The 14,884-nt window shown below is 48.2% G+C and overlaps 1 protein-coding gene across 50 annotated transcripts in view; it reads left to right on the forward strand.

The window, feature by feature from the left end:
• The window catches only part of ANK2 (ankyrin 2), a 360,143-nt gene that overhangs the window by 298,893 nt on the left and 46,366 nt on the right, over positions 1 to 14,884 (forward strand). For 29 of the 50 annotated variants that reach the window (XM_074338609.1, XM_074338595.1, XM_074338600.1 and 26 more), the window contains 3 exons: positions 3,190 to 3,292; positions 3,973 to 4,076; positions 7,584 to 7,619. In XM_074338609.1, coding sequence (XP_074194710.1) covers positions 3,190 to 3,292; positions 3,973 to 4,076; positions 7,584 to 7,619 — 243 coding nt within the window. The remainder of the gene's footprint in view (positions 1 to 3,189; positions 3,293 to 3,972; positions 4,077 to 7,583; positions 7,620 to 14,884) is intronic. The other 21 variants (XM_074338603.1, XM_019757026.2, XM_074338611.1 and 18 more) reach the window with 3 other exon arrangements.

Here is a 14,884-nt window from a genome sequence, read left to right on the forward strand (position 1 = left end):
TATGAGAACAAACACATTGAAACTTTTTCAATGTTTATTTGTTCAGTAGGGTTTGAGAACTCCATTGATTGAACATCTAATGAATGTTGCAACTTGCTAAGGTAGTAATTATTATACTTTTCAGTGAAATTATAGACTTTGATGCAACCTAATGTGTGTCGATAAAGCAGTGTATTGTAGTGAAAAAAAGTATAAATTTAAAACCATCACAACACTTCCGGCAAATCTTAGCTGAACTGCGAGTAAGAATTTATATTCCTGTGGATTTATTAACTGAACAGCTTGACTTCTGACTTAATGAAAACAATGGCCCATCTATTGCAAAACATTTAAACTTGTCTGTAATGTTTTAAATCAAGTGGACAGTTTCTGAGCCAGAGACTTGAATTGTTTCAGACTTTTGTGCTGGTCATTATTGCTTCAGACAGTAATTCTCTACTGTTGGAATATTCTACCTTTATTTCATTTCAGTAGGTTCTATAACATCGTAGAAAACAGGGCAATGAGAAACTATAAACATTGCTCAAATAATTAGCACTTTAGAAGGCAGTAAGCAGAATGAGCTAGAATAAAATCACACGGGTGGAGATACTGAGGCAGATGGTTCCAATGCATTCATTGTCCCGCCGTCTTTTCCCTCTCTGTCTGCACTCTGGTGTCTGTCTCTGCACTCTAATCTCCTTTTTCTGGTCATAAGTCACCTTGTCTGTTTCTTTCCTTTCTTCTCTCTCTGTATTTCTTTCCTGGTGGGGCTTGAGGGAAGACAAACAGCAACACCAGCATCCTATGCCCCTCCTGCTTCAAAACCAGTTGGGAGACAGACCCAGAAGTCCACGTTATTACGACACATGGATTACAGAACATGGCTTTACGTTGTCACCCAGATGAGCTCCTTGATACCCCCTTCCTAAAACAGAGACACCCACCCAGTCAGGGTGTGTCACTGGGGGAGGCGGTGGAGACCTGGCTGCCATTTCCAATGGCAGCAGCCACATGGCGAGGTCCTAGCTGAGGTGCCGTTGTTTACCATCAGTCGTTCCCATCCACGCTGCACTCCCCTTCCCTTGGACACCCGTGTCTCCATGTTCCCGTGCTGCGTGTAAGGGCCAGTTCTACCTAGTGACGGCATCTCCACTTCTTGTCCTGCACCCCAATGCCTCTCAGTCATGTGCTGTTCATGTACGTAAATCTGGCACTTAACGTGTGTGAAGGCACAGTCTGGAGTTCTGAAGCATGGGAAGAGATTCCGTAACTAATGATGGAGCCCCGCAGAACGTGATGGGGGCCATTGAGCGCGTAGACAGCCTTACCATGTCAACGCGTGACTCTCCTGTTTCCTGTCTCTTGGCCTAGTTTAACACAAAATAAAGGAGAAGAGAATTTAAGAGCTGTTGATTTAGTGCTGTTGGCACAGAATACACACAACTGGGTCTAAGCTATCTTTGTGGTTTAAAGCAGGAAAAGAAATTGTTCATTCCCCTAATTGAGACAGGATTTGCTGAGATTAAAGACCCTTTCCCACAATAATTTTATCAGTGGCCCATCCTCAGATTCAGGGTCAGGCCCAGGTTACTCTCAGTAGCCTGCAGTTCGTTTAGAAAGTGCACCATCCAAATCCCACTGCACGACAGTAGAACCAGCCACGATGGAAGCGGCCTCTCACCGCTAGGCCGAACCCGTGGCTGCTTTACCAGCCGACTGGACGCTCCCGCAGCAGCTGGCTCAACCCTCAGTGTCCTCCAAGAGCCCTGTGATGTAAAGTAATGAATCCCCACGTTCTGTTCACGTTTCACGTTGTTAGAAAAACGCAGGTGTATGCAGGTGTAAACACACAGGAGGCGATAATCAACTCCTTTGATTCATGTCACTGCCCTCTGGAGGCAGAAAGCACAGCAGGCAGGGAGACAGGCTGGAAGTACCACGGACTGGCCACCAGGGCGATTCCCTCAGAGACAGCTGGGCTGGCGACACCAGTGCCAGTGTGTGGCTTCCAGAAGTGGGTGTGTTTGCTAAGTGAAGGCAGTTTCTGCGAGCAACAATGCTAACTTGATTTTAGTCCATAATTCTGCAGCTCTCACTGGCCGAGCTCCCACCAGCCTTTGCTTCTGTGCCGTGGTGAGAGCTTGTGTATCTCGTCGTCGTCCCCTGTGGGCTTTGGGCTGATATTCTGAATGGAGAATTTCAATTCTGGGGCTGACATGCATAAAATATAGCTTATTTGAGCAGTCAATCTATTTGTCAATTAAATGCATGTAAAAACTGGTTAGGAAGGAATGAACTTGCATCTGTGCGGATGTCAAGTTTTGCCCATCACATTTGGGTGTATCATGCGGAACTTTGAAATTCAGATCACAACAAAAACATTGATTCTGAAGGCCTGGAGCCCGTGCTGAAGCCTCGTTTGGTCAGTGTCGTGGCGTTTGCTTTGTGCTGGCGGCTGTGCCTGCTCTGGCGGCGCTCACACACGGCCGCTGTGCGATGTGTGTCATCGCCACGGCAACCGGCACACTGCTGCTTCGTCATCACACAGGACAGACGGGAGCAGCACTGTCCCCGGCTGCAGCCCCGCTGGGGACACCGGAGACAAACATGAGGACCCACTTCCTCAGGAAGCATGCGCGTGGCCTCAGCCCATTGCCCTGTGCACCTTCCAGGGGCGTCACCCACACTGAGTCAGTCACAGCTGGACGGGAGGACAGGGCGGAGAGGAGCGAAAATGGGGGGCCCAAAACCTGCCTTCCCTCCTATTCCCTCTGAGGCTGGCTCTCTCCCGCAAGTATTTTCCTGAGTTGCGGGGAGATTGACATTTAACCCAGATTGAAGCGATCTGCCTTGGAATTGTTTCCTGTGTGTCACTTGGGTTGGCAGTTAGTGAGCGACAGCCACTGGTTTCAAACCTTTCTGGGAAGAAAATGAATCAGATTAGGAGTATCAGATTCTACCTGTGTGTTCCCTGGTGCCCCTGGCAGTGAGTGGTAGGAGCCAGTCGAAAGGTATTAGTGCGACGCCTGGACAGAGAGGCAGGGTGGCACTGGGACCGTGTCCCCTGCCGCCTCGCAGCTGTGTCCCCTGGAAGCTGGACGGTGGCTAATAGCTCCCTCTCTTCACTCTCCTGCTCGGCTCACCCTTCCATCCTCCCACCCCTCGTCACTGTGGGCATGTGACCATGGCCTCCTGCCACCCCACCAGCCTCCGGTCCTTCAGTTCCGACAGGTCTCACCCGCTGGGCCATGCCTCCTACCTGAGGGACAGTGCCGTGACGGACGATGCCGTCCTCATCCCAAGCCACCAGGTACGTCACTCTGCCTTCATGTTTCTGTTTGGCGAGCTTGTGAACATGGCCTGATGCTGGAAATGTCCAGAGAAAGTGTTTTACTCTAAACAAATGATCATCGTAACTCACTGACAAGTAGGGTGAGAGATCTGCGGGTTTTCTAAAACATGAAAAGCTTTCACTCGACTTTTCCATGAGCAGAAGTTTTCTAAAATAATCTGCTGCTTGTTTCTTCAGCTATTCCGAATTCTTCCGTGGAGATTATATACAAATCATTTCCTTTATGAAATGTCTATTAAAGGGAAAAGTGTGAGGTAGGATGCATTTAAGCTATGAGAAAACAGGTGCAGGTTAAATTACATCTCTGAATATTTAGCACTGTTACCTATCAGGAGAGACGTGGAGTCTGTCACGGATGCGTTGCTGTTAGCTGTGACTTTATCAGTTGGACATAACAGTTCCATGAGTGACTGCTCTCTTCTAAGACAATCACACAAATGCGATCTTGTACCAGTAACGTAGCTTAAGTGGAAACATGTTATGAAGGCACAATTTAAGTGCCTGGTCTTATGCCTTTAAGTGGAAGCTCTTCCAGGTAACACCACCACCTTTCTGTGACACCACTTTTTAGAGCTGATTATATTCTCATTGAGTGGAAGGAAAAGCACTTGGACTGAACCCATGGCCTTTGTGTTTAGGTATCGGCTCTCGCCAAGGAGGCAGAAAGGAACTCTTACCGCCTCAGCTGGGGCGCTGAGCCTTTGGACAACGTGGCCCTTTCTTCCAGCCCTATTCACTCAGGGTAAGTACGTCAGTGTCCAGTATCCAGGTCAAGGGTAAAAACAGATGAGTGTGAAAACCACAGCTTTGTCCCGTGGCTGGAGCTGGTGCCTAGCTTACAGGGGAAGTGGCCTGGCTTTCAACTTGTAAATAACGTGGCTGCACCCACCCCCCATGGACTCTGTCTGCACAGACAGACCAGCGGAAAAGGCTGGATTCAGCATGGGAAAACTGCTTTTAAAATAGCTGGTCAAATTGCGTCAGACATCTTGCTATTTAACTAGCAGGTAGATACCAGTGGTCTCATGAATGTTCACAGTTTGTCTTTAAGATGGCCTACATGTCAGCTGTAAAATAAAAATTATTTTTAAAAACAATATCTAAAAAGGAGGGGCAAGACCATTTGCTTTCTAAAAAGTTCTGTTTATGGAGATTGCCTGCCTTGTTACTAGATGCCTTTTCTCACGTGTCAGTGCATTTAAAATGAAGTTTACAGAAGTGTGAGTCCCACACACAGGACAGGAGTTCACGTGCTCTCTGAAGTGGGGATTCCAAGAAGGGGGCTCGAGTCTGCACGCGTCCCCACTCACCTTCTCGATTCAGCAAATGTGCTGCTGCTAGTAAATTTCGGAGCCACGATGAGAAAAAGGAAGAGGTGGGCCTAGAGTGTTGGAGGAGAGCTCAGAATCCAGCGGCACATGCAGCAGGCGAAATCCATATCCCACCTGCAAGGGGGGCGTTGTCCTAGGCAGAACGTGACGGGCTGCTCATTGCTGGGTTACGAAAGAATCAGAGTGTTGAGTGTTCAGGGGTTAAAGAGTAACCACATGTTAAGGTAAGATCTTTAAAATCTCAGTCTCTAGTCAGCCAGGTTTTCCATGAATGTCAAATATGATCACTGACTCTAAGAAATCTCAACTCTGTCTATACGTTCAAGTACCTGGGCTTTAAAGTGGCGCCTAATGCCAGGCCCCCGCCCAGCCCAGTCACAGCAGAGCCTGTGTTGTTGGGCTGTGGCATCAGTGACTTCTACCAGCGCCTGTAGGCCGGACGTACGAGTATATGTTTCGTAGGCACCGTTAGAAACGAGTAACTGTTACCGAAGCTTCCATTGCTGGGAGACCTGGCTCAGTAGCACACACCTGGTTCCCTCACGTGCTTTTTCTCTCCCGTTCACTCAGTGCTCATTCCTTACACACGGTCCCAGTCTACAAGTCCCAAGCCTGGGCCAGGCACCAAGGAAAACCGGGTGCTGTCCCGGCCCTTAGGACACACACCCGTGTGTGGGTATGTGCGGTCAGAAGACAGCCTGTGAGAGCAAGACTGGTGGCTGTCGTCAGAGCAGACCGATCCCGACCCAGGTCCTGGCCCTGACACTCAGGGTGTGACCTGGGCACATCACGGAAAATGTCCGCGTTTCAGGGTACTTGTGTGGAAGGTGAACGTTAAAGGATTACAGGCTCCTTACACGATTGGCATTTTGCCTAAGACGAGTCAGCCCTCAGCGGACTGTCGTGCTCGGTACTTCCTGTCCCTGTGCGTCTCCCAGACTGCCCTCAAGTCCCTGGGCAGTTGAGCGGGGCGCATTGTGGCTCATCTGAACGACGGTACCACGTGGGGCTCCCCGCGTGCTACCAGGCACGTGTCATCTGGCGGAGTCTGCGGCAGGATCTGAGCAAGCCATGCAGCCAGTGGCTACAGCAGGACAGCGACTCCTGCTAGGCACGCACTGGCCCTGACTGCCGCATGCGTGAGAGCCACCGAGCTGTGATTCACGCACACGAATAAGGTGTGTCCCCTCATGATGTGTAACCGGCTCCTGCCTGGCCTTCTGTTCCTTACACACCAGGTTCCTGAGTAGCAGTTTTTACATATTTTTCAAGGAACTGAGTCAGTCCGTTGTTAATTAATTGGGTGAATTCTTAAGCCACTTCAAGATCTGCCCAAAATGTTAGGAAAAAAGTGATTTTTGGTGGAGAGGGTAATAAAGTGAGCTTTTTTATGTGCACGCCACTACTTTTGTGTGTAGCCTCCCGTTAGATTCCATGCGGGATTGTCGGTTAGTAAGAGCAGCAGCAGTGACTTCTTTTCACCTGTACTGTTCCCAGTGACATGGCCAGGCCTGCCAGGAACAGGGACGGGCGAGTCCAAAGTCTGACCGCCTGAGAGACACAGCATCTGGGAAAGAAAGGCCGACAGTGCAGCTCACAGTCTGACCAACAGTTACTTCCAGCGTCACAGTCACGGTCCTGCCAACATAACCTTGGGCAAGAACTTGCCTTTTATAGCTCGGCTCCATTTCATAACTGCATAATGAGTTGGCAGACGGAAGACACAGTTCCTAGTACTAACTAGTTCTGTGATTCTTTTCAAAGTCTTTCCAAAGGTCTTTATTTTATAGTTGATTAATGACAGCCACGTGCCAACAATGTCAGTTCTTCATGTCACGCTCTAGAAGATGTTATAGCGACTAAAAGTCCATAAGAAAGTGATCTTTTAGAGGACTTCTTTTTCATAAAAACATGTCAAAGACAATTTTGCTGTGACCCTAAAACCACTCTAAAAAATTAAATCTATTCAAGAAAGTGAAGATACTCGCTCTAACAGGGCAAGTTGCCCTTTGAAATGTAAGGGAATCAAGGCTGTTTGCCGTCTGACAATATTAATATTTATCCGACTGCCTAGTGCAGTTAATTTGGTCACACTCCTCTGTTTCCCACACCCGCGCTGTGTAAAGGTACGGGAAGGTAGATTCTTCTGGGTGTAGACAGTGATTTTATAAGTAGCAGAACTGTGTTGTCAGGTTGCATTTCTGGTCCATGAAACACATCCTGTTGTGTATGAAACACAGGTGAAGCGTGTGAAAACGTGTGAGGTTTGAGGAAGAGCAGATGCAGGTAAAAGGTGGTGGAGGCTGGGGCTACAGAGCCAGTTCAGGCCCTGTGACCAGTATGGGGGCCGCGGCCCGGAGCCAGAAGGACGGTCTGGACAAGCCCTGACCTCGTTTGTTCACACCGCTTTTTGTGACGTAGGTAGTTCGTGTCACCCACTCTGCCTTGTACTTGATGCTGCTGTTTGTCATTGAAGCTGTTCTTTAAATTGTGCCTTCTCTGTTGGCATTTCTTCTCAAGTTGCCCACAGGGCTTTACGATCATTATGAAAATATTTGGAGTATGAATGAAAAGCCATGGGGACAAAACTGTGTCCATGCAATCGGACTGTGACTGTCATTATAGTGCCTGTGGGTGTCTGGTAGTTCCTTGCACGTTTAGGCTTTGCCAGCACCCACACAGCCCGAGCTGAGCAAGGCTGCAGGTTGGGGCCCAGGGGCTTTCTGACGTCCCCAGGGCCCTGACCGGGCGCTCCCCATCGCAGCGCCTGCACAGAGCTGGATCTCACTCGCATTTCCGCCCCTTTCGGTGAATACTGTATGGTGTATAAATGGTAAAGTGCAGTGGAGAGTCACCTCTGATCTTTATGTTTCACTGTATCCATCCTTCTCTGTGCTAAAGTGTGTGTTCTGTTGCAGCCGCACCTCTCCGTGTATCGACCGTGACAGCAGCAGGTGAACTTGCATCATTCCTTCTCTGAACATGTGCCCATTCCTCTCTGTCACCTCTGCGTCATTCACGCTCTCGGGGTGCTTCAGTGAGAGCAGGCCTCCCCAGGGCAGGGGCAGTGTCCAGGTCACGGCCGTGGCCCAGTTCCCCTTCTCTAGGGCGAAGAGGAAGTGGGCACCTTGGGTTTCAGTGGGAGTGAGGGGGGGGGTGTCCAAACTGATGCACACCTGCTGGCCACCTGCCTCGGTCACGGATCTCGGCTGCTTCTGGCAAGAAAAGTGTGGCAAGGCTGAAACACTGTTCTTAGCAGTTACACTAATTGGCTGACCTGTTTTAAAGTTATAGTAAAGGCCTTGATTTCACATGTCACTTAGCAGGTGGTTTTTAAATGACGTTCTAGGTGGACTGAAGGCTCAGAGTCTATTAACAGTGCATTTCCTTGCTAGGACTGCTTCACATGCAGCCTTTGGATATTTTGGAACTTGTGCTCTAGAACGATTCTAGTCAGTGCACTAAAAAGACTCCTTATTGTGTGTTATTCCGATAGCTATTCTGAAGGTTCTCAGCATACTGCTAATTACAGTATTTTTGTTACACAATCACGCATCCTGGTACTACAGATTGTCCACAGATAAGAACATTTATATTTCCAACTCGGAAGATTTTATATGCAGCCTTTCACTTCTTCTAAAACATACACTAAATACTATGTCTCTATACGTGAAATCGTGAATGATGAATAACTGGTTAGTGATTTTAACAAATTTGAGCCACTTTTTTCAAAACCGTTTTCCATCAATGTTTCAGTTATGGAATTCTGGGGTTGGGGGGAATTAAGGGGATCGTAGAGGAGAAAGCCCCGTGTATAGGGTCGTCCGGGGATCAGATCTGAGGGGGCTCCTCGCTGTGTGCACGCAGATCACTGAAGCACCCTGAAGCCTTCCTTTCCTACTTTCACCCAGTAACTAACTCTGAATGCTGCAGTCTCCTCCTGCCCCCACCCCCGGTCCTGGATGAACTGAAAGCAAACCTAAGAATGGGTGGAGGGTATGTTCCATGAAAGACTGGGACGTTTTCTGCTGCACCTTGGAAGCACGGAGCTGTTCAGCTAATCAGATTATGTCTTTGTAGGCAAATCGTCTGCCTAATGATGGTGCATTGCTTGGGCTTTTATTCTCTTTAAATTGTGATAACACTGTCTCACAATTTAGAAATTTGCAGTGAGTTCCTAACTTGCATGATTGCCGAATTCCGTCTGGAGTGAGATGCGCAGTTTTGCAAGTGTGTTACACGTTCCCGTTTGCACAGCCGTCAGTCGATGTTGGTGCAGTGCGGCCTCCCGCAGAGCCGCTGTGGCGTGTCAGCCGCGGCGCAGAAACAATATGTATTTCTTTGGAGTGAGAGCAGCTTATCGCCCCAGTAGGAATGCTTCCAGAGCATCTGAAATGGAACATTCCAGTAGCTTTCCCAGCCTCGTTAACAGTAAATGACACATAGAGTTTTAACACCAGAAGCCACTCTGGAGTTTATTTAGTCAAAGTCTCATTTTATGGTTGAGAAAACTGAAACCGAAATGTTTGTTAAGCGCCTTGCCCAAAGTCACAACAGTAATTCGAGGCAAACGCAGATGGGACGGCGATCAGAGAGCGCCCCTGGCGAGGGTCTGGTCCCTGCTTCCCCGCATGTGCTCTGTGACAGCAGGATTCTTAGGTCTTATTTAAATAGTCAAGTTCACAAGCTGATAAAAGGCCCACCATCCTATTATATTAAACTGTCAGCAAAGTTCCAGTTCACTGGAGGGATTCGGTATATGCTAGTTTCTCCATTATTTTCTAGGTGTCATATTGCACCATAGTTTTTAAGACATCCAGAATATGTGAAATCATGAGGTGCAGGGAAAGGAAGGTATGGGAACAAGCATTTTTGGATTCCAGATTCTTTACCCACTCAGTTAACCCTCACTGTCCCCGTCAGGGCATTAGGTTCCCCCTTGTTTACAGATGGGGCTTCAGCGCGAAGCTCACCAGCCACAGAGCTGGGCGTCACTCACAGGCCCCCCCCCCGTCCCCGACCCCACTCACGGCAGCCTTTTATCTCAGTGCCTGTCACCTCCAGGTGTTTATGGACGTTCTCTTGTCCCATTTTTAATCTCCTGAAAATAGGAGAAAGTCATATTTATTTACTCAACTCCAGTATGTGAATTGATTCATCTCGTGACTCACACCTTCCAACTTTTCACTTTTTCCTGTGGAACAAAAAAGTGAATGGTTTCTTATAGTCTGCTTTTTGCTTGTGAAAATTATTTCACATACCATAGAAGAATTATCAACTAATTCTACACCTATCTAAATAGGGACACCTTTGGGAAATCCGACATGGTTAATGAAAATGCTCCAATGTGTACCCAGTTTTATGCTATAAACTATTGGGATTAACTGATTAGCATGTTGACTTTTGCCTAAAAGACTTCTCATCAGCATCGAGATATAACTTGAATCATTATTGATCTCTTATTCCCTCTTATTTGAAGAAAAGACTTCTTGTAGCATCCAGTTCTACATATTCAACTTTTTAGTTGTTCATTCTGCAGTTACATTATTTGAGTCTGATTTTTGCTATTTTATGAGCTGAAATACCCGAGTAATTTGAATGAGTTCTGACCAAAGAATTCAATTATCTTCAACTGTGTTTCCCCAAAAGTAAGCCCTAACTGGAAAATAAGCCCTAGCATGATTTTTCAGGATGACATCCCCTGAACGTAAGCCCTATTGCGTCTTTTGGAGCAAGAATTAATATAAGACCCGGTCTTATTTTCGGGGGAACACAGTACTCTCACGAAGGCCCTCTCTTTATTAGACATAAATATGTACAACTTCTCACAACCTGTTCTTTTCGCTCTTCCATTCATTCACTTACTCAAGAATTATTTATCAACTATCTCCATCCACGTTGTGCTAGGGCTGGGGGAACACAGGAAGAAATATGGCCAACAAGGTTGCTGCCATTGTGGCCCCTGTATGGCTCCTGGGTGTGGTTATAACTCATTTCTCAGTCACCAGGAAAGTAAGTGATTCTGAGTCAGCCAAACCCTCATGTGACATCTGGGGCTCAGAAGCTACACATCTTGGCGGCAGCAACAGTGTCGTTCCTCTCTGTGACCGCAGTTCCTAGCAGGGCGCCCGGCATTAGTAGGAGGGTGACAAATGTTGCAGGAGGAGGAAATGAGAACAGAGAGGGTCTCAAAAGGAGCAGTCAGTGACAAGATCAGAGGAAGTAGTCAAGCACATGCTTAACCATTGTTCCAGCCAAGGATGTCACTGCTTCAGAGAGAGAATGCACTGCCAGCAGATCCCCACGTGCTCTCTCTGTGGGGACGTCATATAGGCCGTGAGCTGTCCCTGGGATGGAGAAAGGAAATGGGACGACAGATGGCGTGAGTGACAGGCAGCTCCTCAGTGCCCTCCTGGGTACACACAGCACTGAGAGAGGTAATATTAAGCGGACACACGATACTATTAAACTCCTAACAAGTTGAAGTCCCTGTATGGTCACCAGTGGTGATAGTAATCAAAAGATGGGAAACGTACAGAAAGTCAGCAATACTGCAATGAGTTTGGAACAGCACCGGTTGAAACTTAAGTAGTTTTTTTCTAGTTTTCATAAAAATCAACATACACATAGTCAAATAAAAAGAATAAAAAGGAACACAAACCTTTATATTCATCCAGAAGTATTACAGGTTCTTCAATTCTTTAATACATGTAAAAACACAAACAGAAAAGATTTTTTAAGGATTTATACTTAAAGACAAGTAACATGAAAAGCAGCCAACCTTCATACTTGTGTCTTGGGAAAGACCAGAACATCCACTCAGTACCGAGCTGATGGTTCCAGCCCCTGGTTTTGCTCCATACGAAACCTTAGCGGGCGGCCGGCGTGCTGTGTCCAGCCTGCTGGTGCACGTGCGGCGGAGGTGCCTCCCCTCTGGTCCCCACTGCAGGAGCTGTCCAGACCGGTGGGGGCACGTGCGCCCTCCGCCACCGCAGTATGAACAGCAGGATTTCCCCTTAGGAGCATGATTAGTGAGTTCTGGATTCTGCTGTGAGAGGGCGCTACGCTCTCCTTTTTTCTTGTCTAACAGAAGTGAGTTGTGTTTCTAGGCCACAGCTTAACACCTTTCAGAATCTTAGAGGTTGTCACAATGTATGCCTAGGTGTGGAGACCTGCGGCATTTGTGCTGGTGAAGCCATGTGACATCCACATGGATAGGGATCTGTGGTTTTCCTCTTTCTTTTCTCAACAAACAAACAAACAAAAACCAGCAAATGCAATGAAAATTGGGAAAGAGTATAGTGTAATTTGTGGATCTCCTCTCTGCTCTGTCCTTCCATTACTTCAGTGTGTGGGTCTCTCCCCCTCATCCTTCCATTACTTCAGTGTGTGGGTCTCTCCCTTCATCCTTCCATTACTTCAGTGTGTGGGTCTCTCCCTCATCCTTCCATTACTTCAGTGTGTGGGTCTCTCCCTCATCCTTCCATTACTTCAGTGTGTGGGTCTCTCCCTCATCCTTCCATTACTTCAGTGTGTGGGTCTCTCCCTCATCCTTCCATTACTTCAGTGTGTGGGTCTCCCCCTCATCCTTCCATTACTTCAGTGTGTGGGTCTCTCCCTCATCCTTCCATTACTTCAGTGTGTGGGTCTCTCTCCCTCATCCTTCCATTACTTCAGTGTGTGGGTCTCTCTCCCTCATCCTTCCATTACTTCAGTGTGTGGGTCTCCCCCTCATCCTTCCATTACTTCAGTGTGTGGGTCTCCCCCCCATCCTTCCATTACTTCAGTGTGTGGGTCTCCCCCTCATCCTTCCATTACTTCAGTGTGTAGGTCTCTTTCCCTCATCCTTCCATTACTTCAGTGTGTAGGTCTCCCCCCCATCCTTCCATTACTTCAGTGTGTGGGTCTCTCCCTCATCCTTCCATTACTTCAGTGTGTAGGTCTCTCTCCCTCATCCTTCCATTACTTCAGTGTGTGGGTCTCTCCCTCATCCTTCCATTACTTCAGTGTGTGGGTCTCCCCCTCATCCTTCCATTACTTCAGTGTGTGGGTCTCTCCCTCATCCTTCCATTACTTCAGTGTGTGGGTCTCCCCCTCATCCTTCCATTACTTCAGTGTGTGGGTCTCTCCCCCTCATCCTTCCATTACTTCAGTGTGTGGGTCTCCCCCCCTCATCCTTCCATTACTTCAGTGTGTGGGTCTCTCCCTCATCCTTCCATTACTTCAGTGTGTGGGTCTCTCCCTCATCCTTCCATTACTTCAGTGTGTGGGTCTCTCCCTTCATCCTTCCATTACTTCAGTGTGTGGGTCTCTCTCCCTCATCCTTCCATTACTTCAGTGTGTGGGTCTCCCCCTCATCCTTCCATTACTTCAGTGTGTGGGTCTCTCCCTCATCCTTCCATTACTTCAGTGTGTGGGTCTCCCCCTCATCCTTCCATTACTTCAGTGTGTGGGTCTCTCCCTCATCCTTCCATTACTTCAGTGTGTGGGTCTCCCCCTCATCCTTCCATTACTTCAGTGTGTGGGTCTCCCCCTCATCCTTCCATTACTTCAGTGTGTGGGTCTCCCCCTCATCCTTCCATTACTTCAGTGTGTGGGTCTCTCCCCCTCATCCTTCCATTACTTCAGTGTGTGGGTCTCTCCCTCATCCTTCCATTACTTCAGTGTGTGGGTCTCTCCCTCATCCTTCCATTACTTCAGTGTGTGGGTCTCCCCCTCATCCTTCCATTACTTCAGTGTGTGGGTCTCTCCCTCATCCTTCCATTACTTCAGTGTGTGGGTCTCTCCCTCATCCTTCCATTACTTCAGTGTGTGGGTCTCTCTCCCTCATCCTTCCATTACTTCAGTGTGTAGGTCTCTCTCCCTCATCCTTCCATTACTTCAGTGTGTGGGTCTCTCCCTTCATCCTTCCATTACTTCAGTGTGTGGGTCTCTCCCTCATCCTTCCATTACTTCAGTGTGTGGGTCTCTCCCTCATCCTTCCATTACTTCAGTGTGTGGGTCTCTCCCTCATCCTTCCATTACTTCAGTGTGTGGGTCTCTCTCCCTCATCCTTCCATTACTTCAGTGTGTGGGTCTCTCCCCCTCATCCTTCCATTACTTCAGTGTGTGGGTCTCCCCCTCATCCTTCCATTACTTCAGTGTGTGGGTCTCTCCCTCATCCTTCCATTACTTCAGTGTGTGGGTCTCCCCCTCATCCTTCCATTACTTCAGTGTGTGGGTCTCCCCCCCATCCTTCCATTACTTCAGTGTGTGGGTCTCCCCCTCATCCTTCCATTACTTCAGTGTGTGGGTCTCTCCCTCATCCTTCCATTACTTCAGTGTGTGGGTCTCTCTCCCTCATCCTTCCATTACTTCAGTGTGTGGGTCTCTCCCTCATCCTTCCATTACTTCAGTGTGTGGGTCTCTCCCTCATCCTTCCATTACTTCAGTGTGTGGGTCTCTCCCCCCCTCATCCTTCCATTACTTCAGTGTGTGGGTCTCTCGCCCTCATCCTTCCATTACTTCAGTGTGTGGGTCTCTCTCCCTCATCCTTCCATTACTTCAGTGTGTGGGTCTCCCCCTCATCCTTCCATTACTTCAGTGTGTGGGTCTCTCCCTTCATCCTTCCATTACTTCAGTGTGTGGGTCTCCCCCTCATCCTTCCATTACTTCAGTGTGTGGGTCTCTCCCTCATCCTTCCATTACTTCAGTGTGTGGGTCTCTCCCTCATCCTTCCATTACTTCAGTGTGTGGGTCTCTCTCCCTTCATCCTTCCATTACTTCAGTGTGTGGGTCTCTCTCCCTTCATCCTTCCATTACTTCAGTGTGTGGGTCTCTCCCTCATCCTTCCATTACTTCAGTGTGTGGGTCTCTCCCTCATCCTTCCATTACTTCAGTGTGTGGGTCTCTCCCTCATCCTTCCATTACTTCAGTGTGTGGGTCTCTCCCCCCCTCATCCTTCCATTACTTCAGTGTGTGGGTCTCTCCCTCATCCTTCCATTACTTCAGTGTGTGGGTCTCTCCCTCATCCTTCCATTACTTCAGTGTGTGGGTCTCTCTCCCTCATCCTTCCATTACTTCAGTGTGTGGGTCTCTCTCCCTCATCCTTCCATTACTTCAGTGTGTGGGTCTCTCCCTCATCCTTCCATTACTTCAGTGTGTGGGTCTCCCCCCCATCCTTCCATTACTTCAGTGTGTGGATTTTTCTGGATACACATTGAAGGAAGCAGAAATGTTT

Source organism: Rhinolophus sinicus, linkage group LG07 (assembly GCF_036562045.2).
Source record: "Rhinolophus sinicus isolate RSC01 linkage group LG07, ASM3656204v1, whole genome shotgun sequence".
In the NCBI taxonomy this organism is placed as follows: domain Eukaryota; kingdom Metazoa; phylum Chordata; class Mammalia; order Chiroptera; family Rhinolophidae; genus Rhinolophus; species Rhinolophus sinicus.